The sequence below is a fragment of the Poecilia reticulata genome, chromosome 18 (genome assembly GCF_904066995.2).
Source record: "Poecilia reticulata chromosome 18, P_reticulata-male-v2, whole genome shotgun sequence".
NCBI lineage: Eukaryota > Metazoa > Chordata > Actinopteri > Cyprinodontiformes > Poeciliidae > Poecilia > Poecilia reticulata.
Genome location: NC_088847.1, coordinates 751,214 through 776,743, shown reverse-complemented (window position 1 = coordinate 776,743; position 25,530 = coordinate 751,214). Strand labels below are relative to the sequence as shown.

The window sequence follows — 25,530 nt, the reverse complement described above, 5'->3', positions numbered from 1 at the left end:
GTCAAGGCTTTTATTTTGAAATTTTCAGTAAGCTTCATTACTCTTACACATTGGATTAATGGCTACATTAATCCAATGTGTAACAGTCCAGCTATATAATGCCCAAAACAGCAAGTAGTTCTAAATGCCAGCTCAGCCCTAATGTGTGGTATCTGAGAGTTCCGCCATGTTGTAGTTCTGACCTTCAGTCATTGTAGTTCTAAAGAGCAGCTCAACTATTATGTGAGTGAGACACACAGGGAGAGATTGAATTCTAACAGTTTGAAGCAGTTAGTTTTTCTGAACAAAGCAGTCCAAACAGCTCCTTCCTGTTCAGGATCCGCAAGAGTGATCCGAAAACCGTTTGAAGCATATAAGAGGGCAATTTCTTGTCTCCGATAGTACTGCAATTTATATCTGTAGCTCTCGCTGCATTAACCTGAGAGAAAAACATAATAAAGGCCTGAGAGAAATATACAGGCTTTTATTTTGAAATTTTCAGTAAGCTTAATTTTAAATGGTCACACTAATCCAATGTGTAACAGTGGTTGGGTTAAACCAGTTATATAGTGCCCAGAAAATTCTGCCCTGTCTGTAGTTATAACCAGGGGTGAAAGTAAGGGGGTACGGCAGGGTACTGCGTACCCCTGAAAGATTTAGCGGGGGTATGCAGTACCTGAAAGAGAGGGGAGCGGCTGTCTGCTGTAAAAAATCAACGGGTTCACTGTGCAGCAGTGAGTGCACCCACTAATCAGCCGTGACTGATTAGTTTTTCAATAACAGTCTAAAACACGACTTAATCAGTTAATAAATAGTTTTTTTCTCATTTCATATCGTTTCTGAACTGTTTGTGCTTTGCTAGAGCAGCGGTGCAACACGACGATCGCAGAAGGTTTTGAGTCGATCTCGGCTTTAGGAGTCAAACTGAACGTCACCAGGATACCTAAAAAGGCATATACCATAAAAGGATATTTGATATTCTAAAAAAAAATAATAATAAAAAAAATAAAAATTGACCAAGAAACTCACTAGAAAGTCAAGATATAAGAAAAATTAATCTCCAGCTGAAGCTGAGATCAAGTTGAACTTTGCTGTTTGTTAAAACAGCAAAGAATTAAAAAAATTAACAATCCTTATAATTGAACTTATGTAATGTTGTTTATCAAAGTAAATAATGTGTTCATGCCTCAAAATATCAAACAATGACCCTTTAGTGAAAGAGGTTCTACAACAAAAATAATACTGTCCTTAACACTAAATGTAGCAGGTATCTTCAGTTTTACATCTCTCCAAATATAATCTGCTTATAGTTGTTTACTAAAACGCGGAAGCTGTCTTTACCCAATCTATTTTCAGATGTATGATGTAAGATATATCTATTAGTGAACGACATTAGCTCCAGCTCACACTCTAGACCAGATGAATGCAAACTTTGTTTTTTTGTTTTGTTTTTTAAAGCGTCATTAAAATAAGAACAGCATCATCGTGAAGCCAGGGAGGAGAAGAAATGCTGTTCAAATAAGCCATTGATAATAGTGGTTAGTAGACAAGAACTGGACAGAAATGAAATGTGGGTCACGAAAGGGTCACGAAAGGAGACCGAAGGGACGAAGGCTGCTAACATGTTGCTAGCTGGTGGTAAGTTTGCTTCAAAAATGCTAATTATCTTTGTTTAATTATAAACAGTGTAGCATACACATACAAAAAACTTTTTAGTTTCAGAAATAGTTATTTTATCAACTTTATTGCAATTTTTAGGATTATTATAATAGTCATTCAACTACATGTTATAACTGCATGGAGGCTTAATATAGTTTTCTTCATAAACTTAACCTGGTTTTCATTAAGCTCAGTATGCCAAAGAGACTTTGATATTGTGTGGCTGTTGTTATAACTCGTTTATAATTTTATTTGATCTTTAATATATTTTTGCAATCTAAGCAAATGAAGATGAAAGAGGAAGCCAGGGATTAGGAATTAGAAAACCTAAAGACTTTTCTGTCTCAGAAGAAGCTCTGGCTCCACCAGATCACCAACCAGCTCTGAGGATGAACCTTCACATCGTCTTAATGGTGTAAGTTTTTTATTTTATTATTTCTTTTTTTTTTACTGAGCAGCTGGCCACATTTTTAATAACAGCAAAAACTGTTGTCTTTCCAACACTAAGTGCTTAATAAACATGATTTTATTTTAAAATAATTGGACAGAATTTTTCCCCTTGTTAATCTAACATTTATCTTAATTTTTTTTATTTGTTGTTGGCTTTCAGGGCCCTGTGATGGACTGGTGACCTGTCCAGGGTGAACCTTGCCTCTCATCTGATGGCTGCTGGAGATGGGCACCACCAGCCCCCCTCAGAGAGGGCCTTGACAATAGTTACTAATTTTGGTAAATTCAAGCTGGTGACCTAGTCCAAGTTAGACAACAACACAACGGGACAACAACCGATGGAAATGAAATGTGTGTCATGAAAGGAACCGAAGGGATGAAGGCTGCTAACGTGGTGCTAGCTGATGGCAAGTTTGCTTATTAATTATCTTCGTTTAATTAAACAGTTCAGTAAAGATATATAACTTACGTTGGTTTCATACCGTATTTTCCACACTATAAGGCACACCTAAAAACCTTCAATTTCCTCAAAAGCCGACAGTGCGCCTTATAATTCTGTGCGCCTTATATATGGACCAATATTGAGCCACAACTGGTCTAGCAACTACGGCAAGCAGTCGCCGACTTCATTTTCGCCCGTAGAAGAAGAAGCTTGCGGTGCATGCTGGGATAGTTGTCAGAACGCTGGTTTGTTAATAAAGTTTGACTGACCTTCCTATGACCTCTAGAATCAGGTTGTCTGCAGGTCATTTAGCACCATGTTCTCCACGAACATGCTGTGCGCGAACGGGGAAGGGTGACCATCGTCCAGCCATGCCGAAGGCTCTCCTCGCTGACCGGAGTCGGACTGTTTTGTTGATATTCACTTTAGTATAGCGCCATCTAGTGGATGCATAACGTAACTCCAGCCTCTCCTGCAGCGTCTATTCCATGCACCTTATATATGAAAAAAGTTTTAAAATAGGCCATTCATTGAAGGTGCGCCTTATAATCCGGTGAGCCTTATAGTGCAGAAAATACTGCAATTATTTTATCAATTTTATTGTGACATGTATGATTATTACAATAGGAATCGTTCAGCTTCATGTTATAACTGCATTGAGGCTGTTTGTTGCGACTTATACTTTAATTCATAAACTTAACCTGGTTTTAATTAAGCTCCAAAAGACAGAGAGACTTTGATATTGTGAGGTTGTTGTTCTAACTCGTTCAATGTTTTTATCTTCAACATATGTTTGCAGTCTAAGCAAATGAAGATGAAAGAGGAAACCAGAGAAATCAGGTGTTAGAAAACCTAAAGACTTTTCTGTCTCAGAAGAAGCTCTGACTCCACCAGATGACCAACCAGCTCTGAGGATGAACCTCCACATCGTCTTCATGATGTAAGTTTGTTTTTTCAATGAGGAGCTAGCTACATTTTCAACAACATAAACTGCTGTTACCAACACCAAGTGCTTAATAAACATGATTCATTTCAAGTTAACTGGACAGAATTTCCCCCCTTGTTAATCTAACATTTCTCTTTCATTCATTTTATTTGTTGTTGGCTTTCAGGGCCCTGTGATGGACTGGTGACCTGTCCATGGTGAACCCTGCCTCTCATCTGATGACTGCTGGAGATAGGCACCACCAGCCCCCCTCACCATCCTACAAGGATCAGTGTGTTCAGATCATGGATGGAAAGATTTTAAGGTAGTTTGTCTCCTTAAGTCCACACTTCAAACAGCTTCACAGTTAATGCCAACATCAACTGATTCTATGACATTACTGACTTTTTCTACTTTTAACATAAACAGACAAAGAAGACACCCAGAAATGTTTTTCCACCCCAGGGATCTGGTCCCAATCATCATCAGTTCTTATGATGTCATATACACAACGAGTACAAAATGTCTTAAAATTGTAAGTATTATTTTTTTATTTGCCATTTTTCTGTTCCCTTTAAATACAAATACTTTCTATGTTTAATTGCTCTATTATTCTTTTTTGTAGGTTTCTGTAAGGTGCAGTGAACGGGAATGTTGTCGTAGTTCCTCAGTCATGTTTTATTGTCACACTTAAATTTTCATGTTCATGTGAAAATTTTTCATTGCAAGTCACATCAAACATATCATACATATAACACATTTTACAAACTGCATATATAACTTCACAGATTGTGCTCCATAAGAGGCTTTGTTTGTCCATAGTCAGAAGAAAAAGAAAATAAAAAATGAAGGAAAATACATGTGAAAATCTCCTATTTATCAATCATAATTTCCATTAGCTGTGGTTTGAAATGAGTGTTTGGATTGGAGACCATTTTTCTAAGATGTCATTTTTCATCTGTAGTTTTGCTGTAATTTGTTCCATGTAGTACATCTCCCTCACTCTATTCTTCCACTGAGAGACTGTTGGGGGCTGAGGTTTCAGCCATGAAACTGTGATCATTTTCTTTGAAAGAACAAGTAAAATTTTTAAGATATAAAACTTACTGTGATCTTCAATTATATTCTGGAATATACCTAGTATTATTAAAGATGGTTCTAGGGGGATTGTAATACCCAAGCATGTTATAATTTCCTTTTGTATTCCTTTCCAATAGGTTGTTATTTTTGGACAGTCCCAAAATATATGGGTAAAATCTCCCATCAGTCCACAACACCTCCAACATTTGTCTGAGGTGCGGCCAAGTCTAGATGTGAGAAAAGGAGTCCTGAAGAATCTCATTTTGATTTTCCATTCAAATTCTCTTAATGTTGGGCTATTTGATATTTTATGTCCCTCTCGAAACATCTCCTCCCAGTCCTCATCTTTGATTACGACATTCATTTCTAACTCCCATTTCCCTTTAATATCTTTTGTATCAGCTATGGTTTCCTCTTGTAATATTTTGTAAATATGGGATATAAATCTGGTAGTTATATTTCCTTTCTTCACCGAAAGTAAAAAATGCTCCATACTAGAGGGAGGTACCTGTAAGGCTCTCCATTCCTTATGTTTATGTAGGTAGTGTCTCATTTGTAGGTATTTATAAAAGTCGTGGGTTGGAAGATTGTATTTTTGCTGAAGTTGTTGAAAGGACATTAGGTTTCCATTTTCAAACATTTGATCTACTAAAGTTAATCCTTTTTCAACCCAGTTATGTAATCCAGATGTAGGAGGAAATTCTGAGTTATGGTTGATTCGTATAACTCTACATAAGGAGTTGGGTAGATTTATCATCTTTTTGATCTTTGCCCATGTCAACAGGGTGAACTTAACCCACTCATTATTAATTTAATTTTTTGGCCATGTGTTTTGGTTAACAAATGGGATTGTATCAAGGAATATGTCTTGGCAATCACCTTGTTCCATCGTGTACCAAATTGTATCTTCATCTTGGCGTATCCATGCTAATAACGATCTGGTTTGGGCAGCCCAATAATATTTTTTAAGATTTGGTATATTTAATCCCCCAAGCTCTTTTGGACACATTAAAATTTTCAGTCTAATTCTTGGGCATCTGTTTTGCCAAATAAATTTTGAGAGCCATTTATTTAGTATATTAAATATGGATATGGGTACTTTTATAGGCAAGGTTTGAAAAAGAAAGAGGAGTCTTGGAAGAATGTTCATTCTAATGGTTTCAATTCTCCCTACAAGCGATAGAGGTAGAATGTTCCATCTCAAAATATCTGTCTTGATCTCGTCCATTAGTTTTCCATAATTAGCTTTAAAAAGTTGTGTTACTTTAGGAGTTATGAAAATTCCTAAGTATCTGAATCCCTGGTTGGATATTTTCAATTTGAATTGATCTGTTAAATTTGTTGGCAAGTGGCCGTGTATTACCATTGTTTCAGATTTGGATTGGTTGATTTGGTAGCCCGAAAGTTTACCATACTCTTCTATGGTCTCCATGAGTGAGGGAACGGACGTCACCGGGTCACTTATATTAGTCAAAACTTCATCAGCAAAAAGTGAAATCTTATGTTCAGTAGTATTTTTGTCTTTAATGTCTTTAATATCCTTATTCATTCTAATAGCTGCTGCTAGGGGTTCGATGTTTATTGCGAAAAGTAAGGGACTAAGTCAGTCTCCTTGGCAGACCCCTCTTTCAAGCATAAAGAAGTCGGAGCAACATCCATTAACCCTAACTCGTGATTTATTATTTGTGTATATTATTTTTATCCATTCCACAAATTATTGGCTATGGGCTTTCATCCACAGAGTGTTATGTAAAAAGTGCCAGCTAACTGTATCAAATGCTTTTTGTGCATCAAAACTGATTAGTATAGATTCCTGATTGGTTCCTTTTGCTTGCGTTATAATATTCAAGGTTCTCCTTATATTATTAGCACTATGTCGGTTTGGGATAAATCCCGTCTGGTCCGGGTGAATTAGTTTTTTAATATGTTTTTGTATTCTCTTAGAAAAGATACTGGTCAGCAGTTTTAGATCTGTGCATAACAAACTAATTGGTCTATATCCTTCACAGATTGTTGCGTCTTTCCCTTCCTTATGAATAACTGAAATTACGGCCTCGGACCAGGTATTTGAGAGTTCCCCCTTTTTAAGTGCATAATTAAAAACTTTGGTTAATGTGTTCACTTTTGATGTGTAAACTGATAATTTATGTAAAGTTCATAAAGTTGAGTAAAATTGGACAATCTTAAAATGTCGGTAATAAAATATTTGAATTACCTTGGGAATCTTGTGTAATTAATGTTTCCATGTAATTGTAGCCTAAAACAATGCAAGTACTGTAGTGCAGTTATGCATGTAATGTACAAAGTATGAATAAAGACTATTAGCAATAGCAGTAAATCAAAAATAAAAATTAAGTGTAATTTAAATATACTACTAATATATAAGTAATGTATTTAAAATATATTAAAAGTATATGTTTTATTATAATTCTATGACATAATTAGTACACTCAATATGGAATATTTTTGGAATATTTCTCTTGAATACTACATAAAAAAAAGTATACTTAAAGTATACTAAGTACAACTTTAAGTTGTTCCAAAAAAGTACATTGAGTATACGAAAAGTTGTAATTTAATACTATTTAAATACTACTAAAGTATAGTAAGCACAAAAAAGTAGTTCCAAAATAGTACAGTTTAAGTACATCAATCAAAGTATGCTAAAGTATGTTAAAATTTTGTATACTAAAGCATACTTTTTTTTTACTTGGGGATGCTTTATGTACACAAGGCGCATTCACAAAGCGGGCGGCTGGACTAAAGGATGGCTGCAGCTGGACCGGTACCGATCCTTCTTTAAGTTTTGCTCAGATATCCAGGATGATCAATCTGGATTAATCTAAATGCTCATAAACCATCATCATCATCATTTCCCAGCAAATCAATATGATCTCTGATTAATCGCTTCCACTGAATCCTTCCATTGGCGATGTTCTCTATCAGAACCAAAGGGCTCCACAATTACGCAGCTCACCTTTGTGCAGCTTCTTATATATGTGTGATTGCATACACACCTTGACAATAATCAAACCTGTTGATTATTTTTAATCAGCAGGTTTGAGTTAATCTGCTGATCCAACCCTGTTTTCGTTTTTTAGTGAGAATGAAATGACCCCATAGATGCATTCCATGTTCTTCGACTCACGGACCAATGTGTTACATCTTTATGAAACAAAAACTGAGGAAAAGTACCATTTACATTCGAGCAAGGTTTTCACGTCCTTTTATTTTTATTTTCTTCATTTTGTGTTCATGTTAGCTTATTGTCTGAGGATAAACGCGGTTCAGTTTTTATGTTTAAACAATAAAATATTAAAATCATGAAAAACATCGGGTTTGGTGCTTCTTGGTCTAAATAGCTGAATGTAGTCAGATTTCAGTGTATTTAGGTGAGTTTTGACACTTTGTAGTTTGATATCGTCAATAGAAAAACTTTGCGTGGCTGCTGCACATTTTCACACCAGCGGAAAACTGTGCGTATATTTACGGAGACCTTGACGCAAAGTTAATTTTTATACATGCCGACTTTTGCATCAAATATGGGACCTTACGCACACTTTATGCATGAGGCCCCAGAACACTTTGTTGATTCTGCTGGTATAAACGACTCAAAGGCCGTAACAAGTGATCGTTACCTTAACGAGCTAAAAATAAATGCCGCGCAGAGCTGGACGCTCTTTGAGATGCTAACAGGAGCTACACTGAATCCACCGATCTAACCGGACCCATGGAGGTCCGGTGTCGGTGCTACCATCACACCGAACTCCAAGCAGCACAGCTGATGCCAAACCGGACACAGCGCTACAGACGCTAGGAAAAACGTCAAAGACAAGCAGCGCTAACAGAGCTATTACTACTGGAAATGCTAAGGGAGCTGGAACACTGGTACTGAATGTGAAATCACTACCAACACCGAATGAAGTTTGGCTCCTAAACCGCTGTTGCCTAACTGGACACAGAGCTACAGAAGTACTGACCTCTGGTCGGACTGTGTGATCCGGTATGTGTCATTCATCGTTTCATTTACGAAGCTGAAGGCAGCAGCAGCAGCAACTCTGTCCTCTTCCTCTGTTTGCTCCTCATCATCATCACCTCTTCTGATTTCTACGTTCTGATCAATTTCAAATTAAAAAGGCTTAATATTAATAACAGTACTCATCACTGTTTTGGCTGGAGGAGCCGGGCAGTTGGACCATTACACGTCATTTACCCAGAATGCATTGCAGGGTAAACATCATGGCAACATTACTGTGAAAATATTTTATTAAAATGTATACAAACTAAATAACCTATAGTATTATTACTGTATTGTTTTTATATCTAATAAATATTTCAAAAATAAGGTCTATTTTTAAAGCTAGTCGTGGTTCCCTTTAAAACGGCAAGATAAATGCAGGTAACCATGGCAACCAGTAAGTTTGAAGGTCACCTGACTTTTGCTGTAGTCATGTTGCACACGCAGCTGATGTGTTTACAAACATATAATCCCTCTATAATGAAGCACAATAACCATAGCGACCAGATGACATCACATGACCACCATGCCCCCAGGAGGTTGAGCCCTTTTCCTCCTAATAACTGCCTTTCCTTCCTTATTCTATTTTTTTTTCCTGGAATTAAAAACAGGAACAATAATTGATGTTTACCTGGTTGCCCCAGTTCTGCGCAGTGATTGAAATACCTAAGATTCAACAGACTCCCATCTCCCCCGATGAATTAGAACTTGAAGAGAAGAGGGTCCTCTCAACATAATATTTATTGGAAAAATTGGCTTTACAGGATGAGGCATGCTAAAACACATATACACAATGTCTCACATTTGTATGAAATTGAGAGGTTTTCATGCGTTTGCTTTTTGCATTAATTAATTAGTATGATTGATTGATTGATTGATTGATTTATTGATTGTATGATTTGGTAAATCTACAATATAGTCATATTCAATAAATGAGAATGTAGGCCCATTTGCCAGATTAAAAGAACCTTTCAAACTGCCTTGTTTCTGAAAAAGTGCTATATAAATAAAACGTCTTTGAAAATAACCTTTAAACACTTTTAACTGAAGACAGTTCTGTATGAAAATGTCTGTATTTTTATTGGTCTTATTTCATATTCCTTTTCTTTATTCTAAGTTTCCATTAGTTCCATTCCATTAATTATAACTGTAAAAATCATAATTATTAACAGAAATAATGACTTGAAAATAGTGAAAATAATGTTGGGTCATGTTCCATTAGCATGATTTCATTTTCTATCCTCAGTTTTCTTTGGGCACTTTACAAAATTAAAAGGTTACATTATAGGTGAAATGAAAACAATTCTAATTTGATGCAATAATAACACCAAATCATTTAATTAAGTAGTTCAATAATTACAAGGACATTTAGTGTGAGAGTAGAAAATATCAACACATCAAACATCAGATTTGGTTTACTTTAACTGAGAAAACAAATCAAACAAATGTTTCATTCTCAGTCATAGAACATAATACGCTGTTAAATACACACGAGGGACCATGCTTGTGACCACAGGGATTAGACTGATGTTCACTGCCAAACATGCAGCATCATGCATGCGAATTAGCTGCACATCAAACCAAAGTCAAATGATGACCTGCCCATCCAAACAGGTTCTTCACTTGAATCCCCTGTAAAAACGTGGACAAACGTGTAAAATTCAGCTTCTATTCAACTCAAATACACACAGGGGGGATACTTCACAGGCCTCAGGTCAAATATGTTACACTAGTTAAATTAACAAAAATAAGCACTCAGAATGAAATTTTGTTTGACTTTTAGCAACAATGATTTATTCCAAAAACCACGACCTAAGAAAATATTAATAGTTATCTGGTTAAATAAGTCAGTAACCAAAAATTCAAAAGTCCGTGTCAGTAAAGAAACTCAAATGGTTAAATGTTCAAATATTCTCGATCCTTTTTAATACGAATATTGTCCACAAAAAAGTTCCATATCCTGGGAGACTTTCCCCCTTTTAATCCAAAATCCCAATCCAAAACGAAAAATCCAAAGCGTCAAAAACCCCCTCCCCAAAAAATGAGAAAAAAGAGTGATGCCACCAAAAATCCCCAAAAAGAAACGTAAAGTCCATGATCTCACCGGGAATGTCTCTCTTCCCCCCCGTGGCGTCCTCAAGCCAATTGGCGTCCTCCTGACCTGGCGGCGTTTCCTGGGTGCGAGTTCCAATCCAGCTCCTGAAGCGCAACGATCCGCGGCGCTCGGCAAACTTTGATTGCCGTTTTATCTCTTTTCTTCGATTTATTAATTATTCTAAACGTTCAGTCAATTCAAGTCTCCCGCTGCACGGACCTGACGGGGAGCGTCTTCCTCTCTGATTGCGCCGCTGCGCGCACACGCCCCTTTTTATACATTAATATCAGCCACACCTAAAAAACCAATATGACCTGCCCAAAAATCAGTTTTAAAAGTGGAAATTCGGATATATTTTACCATGAAATAACAACAACTGTTATACAAGCCAGATGATACATTTACTCTTCAATGTATTTATCCAGGAAAAAAACAAAAATAGTGATTAGTTACACATGTTGGAAATCCTTTCCCCAGAAACCTTTCCTTTTTTATTTTATCAATTCCCACCAGGGAGTACAGCCAACTTTTTTAAACAACCACAACAATACAAGCGGAAATGTTTTCACAGGAAGTGGATGACATATTTTCCAGCAACTGCAGCGGGCCCTGGAACATCCGTATGGACAATCTGTCTAGAATGAAATAATGCTTACGGCTAATTGGCTAGATCTATAGATGGATAGATGGAGGGGGTTTTCTTCTACTTCACAACCGAATGCTCCTTTGTGTTTGTCTGTCAGATAAAATACATGAAAAATACATGAAAACCCCTTGAATTTGTGTTTATGACAAACATTTTAGTGCCAAAATTCATGGTTTGGTTGCAAAGGTTTTATGGGACGAGTTGTTACCTGACTTCTAGTCAGGTAACAACTGGTAGACAAAGCAATTGACATGCATTGTGTTGCCGCAAAACATGAAACAAAATAAAAACAAACCAACGTACTGCGCTAGTCACAAGGTGACTCCACGGGCCGAACCCCAGGTCTATTAACGCACCAGCCAGGCATGAGCAGAGGGGGGGATAGGTGGGTTTGAGCACCTGTCCCTTTTACTCCTTGCCCCCCAAGTGCCCTTTTGGTCAAATCTTTTGTATTATTATTATTATTATTATTATTATTATTATTATTATTATTATTATTATTATTATTATTTCCTCAGCCCTCTGACACATTAAATGTACTAAATTCATTTGGTTTTTTTGTCCATGTTTTTTTGTGTGTATTTTTCAAGAAAAACAACATAATAAGCCCTCCGGTCACCTTGTTACCTTTGACCTTTTGCCCATGACGCACAACGCAATTGCCTCTGCGCAGTGAGATAAGACGGCTAACTGGAGCTCAACGTAGCGAACGTTCCAGATTACAGAACAGTTTTTGGTGAATTAAAAAAAAAATCGTTTTTGGTGAATAAAGTGGAGTAGACTTGCTGCTTGTCAGATGACAGAAAACGTTGAAGTATGGTTTCTGCTTCAGCTCGGAGTCGCGGTTTAAGCAGAGAGGTAATGAAATACAACAGACACTGACAGGCCTCTGCGTCTGCCTTTCTCTGAAGAACTACTGAGGGGAGGAGACAGCCAGGTGAGGAGAAACTGTTCTTATCTATCGATTCACTATTTTTATCAGACAGACATTAGGCTGTTGTTGTTGTTGTGCTATTAGCTAGCTGCTAGCTAACGATTTTGCTAGCAAAGCAAGATAACTAAAAGCTTTTTCCCTGTATCGTTAATGATATCAGTCATTCTTCAGTATCGCTTATGCAATGGGGCACATCACCCGTCCAAAACCTATCTTCTCCATATGGATATATGTCTTCTAACTTCCTTTGCTGCATAATGTACATTGCATGCATGCAGGAATGTAACCCAGGAGCCTATGCTTCACGTACCCTGACAGACACTGAAACAAGATATGCCCAAATCGAAAAAGAGCTGCTGGTTGTTGTTTTTGCATGCTCAAAATTTCACAACTATATCTATGGCAAACAAATAACTGTTGAAACTGATCATCAGCCTCTTGTGACAATAATAAAAAATCCCATTCATGCAGCACCTGCCAGACTGCAAAGAATGATGATGAAGCTCCAGAAATACAACATCAACCTCATATACAAGAGTGGCAAAGAAATGCATCTAGCCCAGTGTTTTTCAACCTTTTTTGAGCCAAGGTACATTATTTTAATTGAAAAAATCTCGAGGCACACCACCAACCAAAAATGTAAACAAAGATACTCTGTAGACGCCTATATTACATATATAGTCATTCTTATCAAAGTCTCTTGAATAGGAATGAAATAAACATGATTACGCCGCTAGTCACTGCTACAGCAGACACTCGAAGATGGCATTATTTGCAGATAATTCATTTTCAAAAAATCTTTTAAAATCAATTACCGTATTTTTCGGACTATAGAGCGCACCATACTAGCACCTTCAATTTTTTTTTTGAAAAAAAAAACAAAAAAAACTGGAAGCTGATCTCGATTTTCCATTAGGACCCAGCAGAGGGCGGCGTCCTAATAAATCTGCTGCATATATTAAGGACGCAGCACTCCGTCTCCAAAGTCGAACCATGGTTTCGTTCACACCGAGCTTAAGTGCAGCGGCTCTATTTCCCTCCTGTAGTGCCAGATCGACAGCCCTCAACTTAGAAGCTGCATGATATGAGTTTGAAAACATTTCTCCATTGTGCCTGCTGCTTAAAAATACCCCTGAACAGGTTGAAAATTAGCACGTTCTTCTTTTGATTTACAATTTTGACTTCTAATGATTCACTTCCTGCTAGAGAGCCCCCTGGTGGTTGAAAAAAATACACAGCAAAGCCACAGCGGGCTACAATCCGCATGGTTCAAAGCTTAGAAAAAAAGGTAGCAGCTTATAGTCCGAAAAATACGGTACCTAAGGTGAAATTGAATAATTTCCACGGCACACCTGACGATCACTCACGGCACATTAGTGTGCCGCGTAACAGTGGTTGAAAAACACTGATCTAGCCGACACATTGTCGAGAGCACCAAGAAGGTCTACTACCCAACTTGCGGATGAAATGGATGACTTTGATGTAATGTCTGTGAGTTATGTGTCTTCGGCTCGTTTGGAGGAATTAAAGGAGCACACAGCCACAGATCCAACTCTCCAGACACTCAGCAGCATCATCCATATTTTCCTTGAATGAACTCATTGTTGTGGATGGGATTGTGATGGAGGAACAGAAAACTGTAATTCCCCTCTCATTACAGAAAACGTATGTGGGCATACTTCACAGAGGACACCCAGAAGCAGAGGCCACCAAGCGCAGGGCGAGAGGCATAGTGTTCTGGCCCACAATGACGAGAGACATCGACGAGGAAGTACAGGCATGCTCTGTGTGTAATAGTACTAAACCGCATCAGCAGAAGGCGCCACTGCAGTTGCACCCCATTCCACAGCTACTCTGGTCCACAGAAGCTACTAGTATCTTTGAGTGGCGCAACAGACACTACTATTCAGGCTGGTTTGAGATTGACCTGCTTCACGATCTCACATCTGCTACAGTTATTGGCAAGCTGAAACATCATTTTGCAGTCCATGGAGCATCTCACAGTCTAATATCAGACAATGGCAGGCAGTTTACAAGCCAATGTTTTAAGGACTTTGCCAAAAAGTGGGACTTCACTCAAGTCACGAGTAGCCCTGAGTACCCTCAGTCCAATGGATTAGCTGAGAGAGCTATCCATAGTGCCAAGAGCCTCATGGAGAAGTCTTACAGAGACAAAACTGACATTTTTCTCAGCCTGTTGAACTTGAGGAATGTACTTTGTGACACTGTACTCGGATCTCCAGCACAACGACTTATGTCGAGACAAACACGCACTACGCTTCCTCTCCCAAAGGAACTGCTAGCACCAGATATGTGTAATCCTGAAGACGTCAGTGCTAAACTCCTCAACAAAACATTGGCACAGAAGGTGTACTATGACAGGATGAGTCAACCTCTTCAGCCGCTAAAGAAAGGACAAGTTGTCAGGCTACAAACACCAAAAGGTTATGACCGCATGGGAACCATCAAAGAAATGTGCAGTGAGCCCCCTATCTGGTTCAGTCAGAAGGACAAACCTATAGGAGGAACAGGAAACACATTTTACCTATGGCTGAGCCTCCTCCAACTCAGCTTGATCCAAATGACTCTTTGTATCAGGATCCTGGCCCTATCTCAGACAAGCCCATCGCCATCACCGGACAAACACAACAGAAAGTGAACTCAAGAGTATTGTGGGGTCCAAATTCCAGTTGCTGATTCATCTTTGCCGACGATAAACAATCTCTACAGAACACGCTCAGACCGTGTCAGTAAACCAAATCCTAAATACTGTAACTGAGCAAATTTGCTGTTATAGCTCTACAATGTGGCTGCATTGTTAATATTGTTATGACTAGTTTTAAAAGCTTCATCCTAGTCTTTGTTTTACTCATTTGTTTAAGTTCATGGTTATGATATATAACCATGAATATGATATATTATTACAGTTCTTATGACATGTCCAGATATTATACTATGGAATTTTTTTGTCATGCTGCTGTTGAAACTACGGCATAATTTAACTGCTTAATGTTTCATCATAATAGAATACTGAGCTAAGGAAAGGGGATGTAGAATATTGTCTGTGCACACAGTAATATTGGTCCTTTACAGATGCTGTAGTTCTGGTTCTGTGCATGCGCGATGGATAAGCGTTGTCATTCTTCTGGGACTGGGGTTGTTGTCTCCATGTGTTACTCCCCTGTATGCTATCAGCTAACGGCTATTATTTAACCAACGTATCAGCAAACTCGACGGGACTCTATTACCACAACACACAACAAGGGCGATGGAGCTCCTTAAGTCCTGTGCTGTGTTTCAACCGTTTTACGAAACAAACTGGATTCATTAGGATTACCTTCCCCAGGTAAAGATGAAAGAATTACTTGACTTTGCAGCCAGAAACTTCCTTCTAAACAACCGGAAAATATTTCCTAAGTAACTAAATTGGCCCGAAATAACTGCTGATTGTTAGCATAGCAGCTAAAGTTTTCATACTGTTTTCTAATGAGAGCTGATGAAAAACCGCTGTTAGAGGAGAAGTTAACTAAAAACCAGAGGATTTAGTGAGTAAAGGTCAGTCAGGATCAGAGCTGGAGCTGCTGGTCTTCAGTCTGTTTCCAGCTCAGCTTCTCCATGTCGGTATTTAGCTATAAAGATGCTACTAGTCAGAGCCCAACATGCTGAAAATGTCTTTTTATGAATGTGAAGGAAACATTTATGTATTTTCTATTACACTTTTGGATAATTTCTCTTTTATTCTTGGCTTTAGCCTGTGAACCAGGACGTCTCAGAAGTCATTGAGTTCTCCCAGTGTGACCAGCAGACTGAAGCCTGTGACCAGTGTTCCCAGTATAATAAATAAATGTTTTATTATTTCACTTTTAGTGTATTTTTAAATATCTCAATCTGAAGTGTTAGTGTATTAATACAGCTTATGTAATGAAATAAAAATTTACTCTGTTAGAATTATTTTTACTCTGCTGTCAATAGCAGAGTTGATGTATACTGTAATATTTTTTCTCGGGGAAAAAGTTAGAAAAATATATAGTTTAATGTTTGACAATGACTGATTTATAAATCAAAAGCCATTTCTCAACGTATAAAAAATAAATACAAGAAAATTATTTGTTGCCTTGAAACATTAAATGTACATTAAATTATGGAATTATGTAAATATATTATTTAAACACTGTAAAAATCAATCAATCAATCTTTATTCCAGACACAAAAAGGTCCATAGTAAAAAAGGGTAAAAACAAAATAAGAGAAAAATAAAAATAAACATGACATATTCACTGAGTCATAAATAAATGATGACACCAATGTTTCCACAATTTTGAGAAAAATCTCACTGTACTAAAAACAGGATTTACCAAAATTGCAATTATATTATTGCATGACACATGCATTTATACATGAGATTGCTGAGCACAGATGCACATGTGGGAACAGCATTATGTACAAACATTTGGCCAGCACTGCTCCATCTAGGCACTCTGAGTAGGAGCCTCATGCCGTCATTGTAGGCCACATAAAGTTTCTGCAGGATACTTTTTTTGTATCTTCGCCACAGATGGGCCGTGTAAAGTAAAGTGCAAAAAGCTTTAAAAAGAGCTATCTTCACAGAGGATGAACACATACCAAACTTTCTGATCAGAATATTAGCTTGTGCATACATCATACAATACTGCCTACGGATGTCACAATCATCAGACAGGTCATCAGTTATGTAATGTCCCAAATATTTAATTTCATTGCATATATTGAGGACAATGCCAGATAAAGAGAAGTCACTTCTAACAATCATAACACTGCTTTTCTTAGCGTTATATTTGATGTCAAAGTCATAACCAAATTGGGAACAGACCCTTAGTAGTTGTTGAAGGCCAGCACTATATGGGCAGTCCGACTTATAAAAATAATTTAAAAACTTTTTTTTTTTCTTTTTAATAAAACCAAAAACATGCGAGGGGGGAAGGAGGGCACACAAAGCATGGCGGCCCTGGAGGAAAACCTGCTAATAGTCTGTTACTAGAAATCTACACAACAAAAGAATTGCTACCCTCCTTGCGAAATACCATCTTAACCCTTGTGTGTGCGAGGACTGAGGCAAACATAGAGGGCTATGGCAAATGATAGAAGTTTTACATGTGTGGTGTCAGTTGGACCTCATTTCTACATAAAAGGGTTAACAGTACTACCTAAATCACCCACTAGATGCAAATTCTTGAAGACCAATATTACAATAATGTAAACGCGGGGAGGGAGAGAAGCTAACGTGGTCTTTCAACGACACTTCATCCTCCACCTCAGCATCTGTATAGAACAGACTGTCAGCTTTGTCAAGCCTATTTATGTTCTGGAATAGAACAGTGTTCGATGGAGAGGAATTTACACATTCCGAGTAGACGGTCTGTGCATCATCTTCAAGTTTGAGGGTTTTGTCTCTATCACTCACACTCAGGGGCGCTGTCAGGTATCTTGGGCCCCCTGACAAAAAATTTGCTTGGGCCCCCCTGCGCAGCTGCTGTTACACTTTTTTGAGTCTATTTGACCCATAAAAAGCGTCACTAGAACTAGTAAGACGCTCCTAGCACAAACACTATAACTTTCACATAAAAAAGTCAATTGGCCCGAAACTTGACATGAGTGATCCTGGTTGGTTGGATGTCTGATGATCCTATGTCATTATAGTCTGATGTCATCTAAGCCCCGCCCCCTCAAAACAGGAAGTGACTTTTTTTCTTAGAAAGCTCCATCTCTGACCCCCTTGACCTAATCAAGATGACCTTGTGTCAGAAGATACATAACTAGCTGGTCACACTTGCTTTAAAACACAAAGGATTTTCGGTGGAGAGCGAGGCCATGGCGGTGCTGTGAAGCCACAGGCGATGCCATTGTCATATATTTGGCTCTGAATTCCGCATATTTCAGCTGAACTGCAACAAACTCACTGTGATTGATCCTTGCCTACCCCCCTGACAGCAGTAAATTAATTGGTGGGCGTGCGTGTATATATAACTTATTCTGGCCTATTGCCCTTTATTTTACCTGTAGTTAAGGCAGATTGTTTGCCAAGATCTTTGATCTGCCCTCAGTAGCAATCAGCAGGAAGTTACAGCTTTTCACATTGATCTGTGAAAGCCATGAAGCAGCAGGACTTCAGGAGTCCCTGTTTTCACTTATTTAGACAACTGGGGTTTGATCTTGTGAACAAATTGCAGGGAGTTTCTAATTTTAAAAAGGGTCCGAGACAGGTCCTGATTGGATGAGAAAAAATATGCCTTATTTAAATAAATGAAATACAAGAAGATAAAACTTTCCACACAGAGTACCAAATCAGATCTTGCCCTTGCAATTTCTCCAAAGATATCTTTGCTGTCCATATCTCTTGTCTCATGTAATGAATGTGTGTCTCTATTATTTTGTAGCTTTCTGTTGTATCTTCTCACTTTGTTCCAATTTGGAGTAAATTCTGCAATTCTGTGACGTCATCACGCATTGTTGTGTTTTGTTCCAAACGCGCCGCCATTCAAGAGAACCCGGGATCCAAACAGGAAGAAGGAGAGCCAGATTCTTTTCTAAATTTAATCACACAAATAATTCTTCCTTAACAGCATCAAAGAGGCTTGGGTGTGTCCAAGCCTCAAATCTGACCATTTGCCATGAAATATCAAGGTGGAATAATAAGTTGACAGCTGCATCAAACTCTCTGTGTTGTCACAGACTACCCAGATAGCACAGAATGATTGAAACAACATTGAATCAATGTTTATTCAACACTCATTTGACTGGATCTGCATGCATATTTGTGTTGATTCTACATAGAATCAGTTAAGAATCAATGTTGATTCAATCATCATCTGAATGTGGATCTACATTCAAATTTGATGTTATATTGAATGAAAGCTAAGGATTTATGTACATTTTTAGGTCTGATAGGTCTGCATCATAACATACCACTAAAAGTTTCTAGACTGGTGTTAAACACTATGTTATTGGCAGATTATAGGTAAACTGTGTACAAAAGTTTAAAAATGACAACATAGGTTTGATATAACATTTTATTTAAGAAAAGAGGAACAGATCTTTAAACATATTTGACTCATTTTTGACTGTCAGAACAACAGTCTATTGTCCACCGAAGGACAGAGTCCATGAGGTTAAGCTTTGTACTGTATGAACCAGAGAAACAGTACAAGTTGTGGTAACCCCAGTTAGACTCTGGTTGGCGTCACTTTGATTCCTTGCGATGTCCTCCTCTCATTCTGGCGCGTAATGAAGCCACTTCTTGACAGTTTTACTGCAGTCCTCAAGAGTCAGCTTTTGGTCAAACTGCAGAGCAACGGCTGAAAAACACAAAAATAAAAGTGAGGAAGGTACCGGTCAGAAATATGATAAACATTTGAAAAGTTCTGAAAGACGTTGAAAGATTAAACAGTGTACTGGTTACAGGTCTGAGAACAAATACAAACCATATAGATTTCCATGTACACTCACTGTTAAATTAATATTTATCTTAATTGTTCATTAATATTTATCTTAATGTTTATGTATACAACTACATTTACCTATGAAGCTGCAGTCTAGTGTAAGATTTCTGATGCTGCACTCATGTTAAAATGAGGGAATCAATATTTTAAATAAAGGCTGTTTATCAGAAAACCTAAAGATAAAACTCAGGGAGGATCAGGGTTTATTTAACACACCAGAGACAGATAAATAGAGCAAAAGGTGATTTATACTGTAGTTGGAAAAATTTAGAATTTGTACAGAATAAACTTCCATCAAATAGCTGGTTTAATCTTCCATCAACTACAAATATTTCCAAATAAGTTTATTAAATTCATTACAAAATGTCCACGTGCTGATAAAGATCCCACACAAGTAATAATAGTCCAGTTCAGTTTAACCAGTTGCCAATCCAAGAATCAACAGACTGAATCAGTCATTAGCAGGTTTAGTTTCACCTGCCTTACATGTTTTAAGTGTTTCCCTTCTGCCTCACCTGGATTGAATCTATGGATGATTAACAACCTTCTGCACTTCTTGATGGCTGCAGACTGTCATGCAATCATCTAACTCAGCTGTTCTGGAACAGAGGCACATCTAAGCGAGTCTTCTTTTTGTTTTATGGCAGTTGGCAAACAACTTATAGGTGCATTACTGCCACCTTCCAGACTGGGGTATAGATTAGATGTCCTACCACTATAATCTTCCCATAATACAGTGCTTCTCAATTCCAGTCCTCAGGCCCCCCTGCTCTGCATGTTTTAGATGTGCCTCTGTTCCAGAACAGCTGATTCAAATGATTGCATGACCATCAAATACTGCAGAAACCTGTTAATCACCCAGAGATTCAATCCAGGTGTGGCAGAAGGGAAACACCTAAAACATGCAGGTCAGGGGGGCATGAGGACCGGAATTGAGAAACATTGCCATAATACCAGAGTTCCTAAGAAAACTAAAAATGCTGTTAAATACTACATCCTCAGACGATCTTTACAGCAAATTCTTAATATCCAATTTATTTTTACTTCTATTTAACTCTCTGATTAATACCTCTTTCCCGACTATACTTATTACATTCTAGAAAAATATGCTGCACTGTTTCTGACTCTTCACAATAATTACATAAACCTGTAGTATGTTTATTATTTTCAAAGTACTATTTAACCCTGTATGCCCAAACCTTAATCTGGATATAACATCCTCTTCTTTTTTTTCTATTACCTTCCCTACATTCCCCTACTTTATCTAAGCATGTCCCTAAGCACATGATAATAAAAAGTTAAAAATAAATGATAACTATCACAACAATTTAAAGCCCACCTGGAGCAGCCAGCCTTACACTTCCACCACATGCTCTCCCAGACCAAACAATAGGCCCCACCCCATTTTAAAAACTCAAATCCCACAAAATCTCACAGGATTTCATACTTAGGCATGGAGTGGTGGGTAGGATGAAAATAATACAAAAGGAGACATGACCTCAATTATTAAAAATATTTGTTTTGCCTCAAAATAACCAGGATTACTATGGGCACAAAACAATGCCCTTGTTTTTCAATAAACACATTTAAGATCAAAGTAATATTGAAAAACTTACCATAAAACTGCTCAGAGAAGAATTCAATTCAGAAGCCGGTTGCAAACAAGCCAGCAGCAAAGTGGCTGTTTGGTTGGGACAAACCACTAGTGTAAAAACGGGGAGTCGGATGGTACAACTCCTAGTAGAGACTTGTAGATGTATTTGTGTCAACACATTATGCACAGTCAGTAATAATATTTACAAACAAGTAAGAAAATGTACAGAATGGAATCACAACCCAATGTTCTCAACATGTAGTGCTTAATTTGAAACATGATTAACCCCCACCTAGTAATAAAATGTTTTGACCCAGAGCTCAAGGATGGGGGGAGGGAAGAAGGGATGAGAGGGGGTAAAGAGGGGAAGGTTGGGAGGAGCGGGTGGGTAGGGGGAGGCTTGGGAGGGAGTAGGGGGAGATGAGGAGGTGATGAGAGGTGCAACAAACTGCCCAGATTGCACACAATGGTAAATCAACGTTGAATTATAGTCAGAATGGTTGGTTTTTGGTTGAAGTCGACAACTAACGGTGGATCAACCATCAAACAACCATCCACCTCTAGCCAAGTAACCAATGTTGAAACTGTGCCATTGAATCAGTGTTGTTTTGTGGTTGGAATCTAATGAATGAAATGCCGATGTCTGATCAACGTCTGATCAATGTTGAATCAATGTCAGCTGTTTTGCCGCACACCTTCCCCTTCTAACCTACTCATCAGAGCTCTGGGTCAAAGCATTTTATTAGTGAGTGAGGGTTTTCACATAGTGGGTGATGATTCTGTACATTTTCTTACTTGTTCATAAAAATTCCTACTGACTGTTTGTGTGTGTGTGATATATTGACACAAAAACATCTACAACGTACTACAAGGAGTGGAGCAGTCCACCCCTGCTATTTACATGAGTGAGATGTCCCAAACATACAGCCACTTCGCTGTTGGCTTGTTGACAACAGATGTTAATTCAATGTTGAATTGCCATCATGTGTAATTTGGGTACAGAACGAAATCTCAACTCAATGTTGTCAACACAGTACTTAAGTTAAAACGTAATTAACCCTCACCTAAAATGGGGTGTGCTGTGGTGGTGCAGGGGTTAAGCACAACCCACATATGGAGGCCTTAGTCCTCGATGCAGCTGTCGCAGGCTCAATTCCCGCCCTTGGCAAATTTTGCTGCATGTCTTCCCCCTTCTCTCATTACCCACTTTCCTGTCAATTAACTATCAAAATAAAATGTGAAAATGAAAAACGTTCACCTAAAATTAAAGTTGTTTCACCTGGGGTGTGAAAAACAGCTTACATTGATTGAACACTAGATTACCAGTTCTTCCCCAAACCTTGTCCTCAATCAAACTGACCTGCATGTTTTCAGTTCAGCAAAACCCTGATAATCAGACGTCAATTGAATTCATGTGTGAATTCATGTGAATTAGGGATCAATCAATGGATATCGACAATAAATCAACATTGATTCAATGACACATTTTCAACGTTAGTTAATTGGCTAGAATTGAATCGTTGTTTGATGGTTGATCCAGCTTCTGTCTGGATCAACTCTGGATCAACCTTCTGTTAGCTTCTTAACCATAAATTCAACCTTTGTGATCATAATTCAAAATTGAATTAGCATCTTTTGCCAACAAACGAACAGCGAAGTGGCTGTGTGTTTGGGCCATCCCACTCATGTAAATGGTGGGGGTGGACCGCTCCACTACTTGTAGTAATTTGTAGATGTTTTTGTGTCAATATATCACACACAAACAGTCAGTGAGAATTGTTATGAACAAGAAAGAAAATGTACAGAAATTTAAAACGTGATAACCCCCACTCAGTAATAAAATGTTCTGACCCAGAGCTCTGATAAGTAGGAGAGGAGGGGAGGGGATGCGGCAAAACAGCTGACATTGATTCAACATTGATCAGACGTTGATCAGACATCCGCATTTCATTCATTAGATTTCAACCACAAAACAACATTGATTCAATGACAGAGTTTCTACGTTAGTTACATGGTTAGAGGTGGATGGTTGTTTGATGGTTGATTCACCGTCATTTGTCAACTTCAACCAAAAATCAATCCATCCATCCATCCATCCATCCATTTTCTTCCGCTTATCCGGGGTCGGGTCGCGGGGGCAGCAGCTTCAGAAGGGAGGCCCAGACTTCCCTCTCCCCAGCCACTTCTTCCAGCTCCTCCGGGGGAATCCCAAGGCGTTCCCAGGCCAGCCGAGAGACATAATCCCTCCAGCGTGTCCTGGGTCTTCCCCGAGGCCTCCTCCCAGTGGGACATGCCCAGAACACCTCACCAGGGAGGCGTCCAGGAGACCCAAATCCCAAGAGCCAGCTTCTGCAGCCGAGGATCAGACCGCCAGGGTCCCCTCCCTCGCCTGCCGCCCATAGCACAATGCATCCGACCCCTTTGGACCCTCCGACAGGTGGTGAGCCCATCGGAAGGGGGACCTACGTCTCCTCTTCGGGCTGAGCCCGGCCGGGCTCCGTGGGTAAAAGCCCGGCCACCAGGCGCTCGCCATCGTGCCCCATCTCCAGGCCTGGCTCCAGAGTGGGGCCCCAGTGACCCGCGTCCGGGCGAGGGAAAACCAAGTCCAAAGTTTGTGTTCATCTTAAGGGTCTTTGGGCTGCGCTTTGTCTGGTTCCTCACCTAGGACCTGTCTGCCTTGGGTGACCCTACCAGCGGCATAAAGCCCCAGACAGCATAGCTCCTAGGATCATTGGGACACTCAAACCCCTCCACCACGATAAGGTGGCAGCCCAAGGAGAGGCCAAAAATCAACCATTAATCAAATTTCGGCAGTTCAGTCATCAGATTTCAACCACAAAACAACATTGATTCAATGACACAGTTTCAACGGTTTGATTTGATGGTTGATCCACCGTCATTTGTCGACTTCAATGATTTAACGTCGTGTGCTATCTGGGTAGAGTTCATCACATTCATATGGTCAGTTGGTGAAATCACCTTAGCCCCACCCCTTTCAACAGGAAGTCACCTATTTTTACACAGTTTTTCTTCCTTTCACCCTATAGTTCATGCAGTTCATGTTCTTGTGTTTAATGAAATAGAACAACATAATGGTAAATCCTTCTCTAAACACTGGAGTATGTGTGGTGGCTGAATGGCGAATTCTAATCACTTGCCGTTTGCATACTGTTATGATGATATGATTGACCTTTATTAGTGGGTGGCATTCGAATAAATACCGATTAAGAATGTATTCTTTCTCTGGTTTTTTGGGTCTTGAAACAGTTTTCCCTGACTTTTGTTAAAGAAAAATTTCCACAACAGTTTGGCCACTATAAGGCCGGAGCGGCACTGAGCTGCGAGGGCCTCCAATGCTGCTTGCAGCTTTAATTATTATTACTATTATTATTATTATTATTATAGTAATAATAGTAATAATTATTATTATTACTATTATAATAATTATTATTATAATTATTATAATAATTATATAATTATTATAATAATTATAATTATTATATTTTATATTATTATTTTATTATTATTAATAAAATATTATTACTTAGGTTGCTGTATACCATGTTGCAAACAGAATGTAGATTGTTTTTCCTTTGAGCAATTTCATAGTTATTTTATTGTTTTATCAACACATCCTCTACTGCATATCTCCACTTTTGGATACAAAATCGGGGTAAAAAAAAATAAAAATACCCAAAATGATGTATGATTACAGAGTTTAGTAGAAGAAATTAATTTTGAACATCATTGTGGAAGGAAATGGAAAACTGGGAATTTTAAATGCCAAAACACATGTTCCATTTTTGACAGAGCTTGAGTGACTTCCACTTCATAAACTTTAGTTCCAGGACATGGATAATGGGACTGTGGCAACTTCACTTATTTTATTCACCTCAACCTCAACTTATTCTTTACTAAAACTGTGTGTGTCATGTGTTTCCAAATATTTCTTCAGAGTAATCAGTTTGGAATAATTTCTTTGTTTAAGACACATGTGGTTCCACCTACTTTGGAAAAATAAAAACTGTTTTTAGCTTAATGGAGAAACCAGAGGAGTGAAATAACAAGACGCCACACCCATGTTAGTGTTATTCAAGGCATATGAAGGTGTGTGAATGACAAAAAGACTTTAAATGTATTTAAATAAAGAGTTCAACCTTATACAGTCATGCATTTATCAGTTTTCAGACATTAGGGTGTTTTCATATTTTTATATTCTCCCAAGCGTACAAA

At 38.3% G+C, this 25,530-nt stretch overlaps 1 protein-coding gene and 1 long non-coding RNA gene across 18 annotated transcripts in view; one reads left to right on the top strand and one right to left on the bottom strand.

Annotated features, from left to right (window-relative positions):
• ablim2 (actin binding LIM protein family, member 2) overlaps window positions 1–25,530 on the bottom strand; it is a 148,657-nt gene that overhangs the window by 101,155 nt on the left and 21,972 nt on the right. The window contains exon 1 of one of the 17 annotated variants that reach the window (XM_081599324.1): window positions 8,516–8,685. The exons of the other annotated variants lie outside the window; for them this stretch is intronic. Within the exon in view, the coding sequence (XP_081455450.1) occupies window positions 8,516–8,549 (34 nt within the window). The 5' untranslated portion in view covers window positions 8,550–8,685. Of the gene's footprint in view, window positions 1–8,515; window positions 8,686–25,530 lie in introns of those variants that run through there. 17 annotated transcript variants of the gene reach the window in all.
• On the top strand, window positions 2,540–4,355 carry LOC145548910 (uncharacterized). Its single transcript, XR_014084858.1, has 3 exons — window positions 2,540–3,470; window positions 3,643–3,780; window positions 3,885–4,355. It is a non-coding gene; the product is annotated as an uncharacterized LOC145548910 (long non-coding RNA).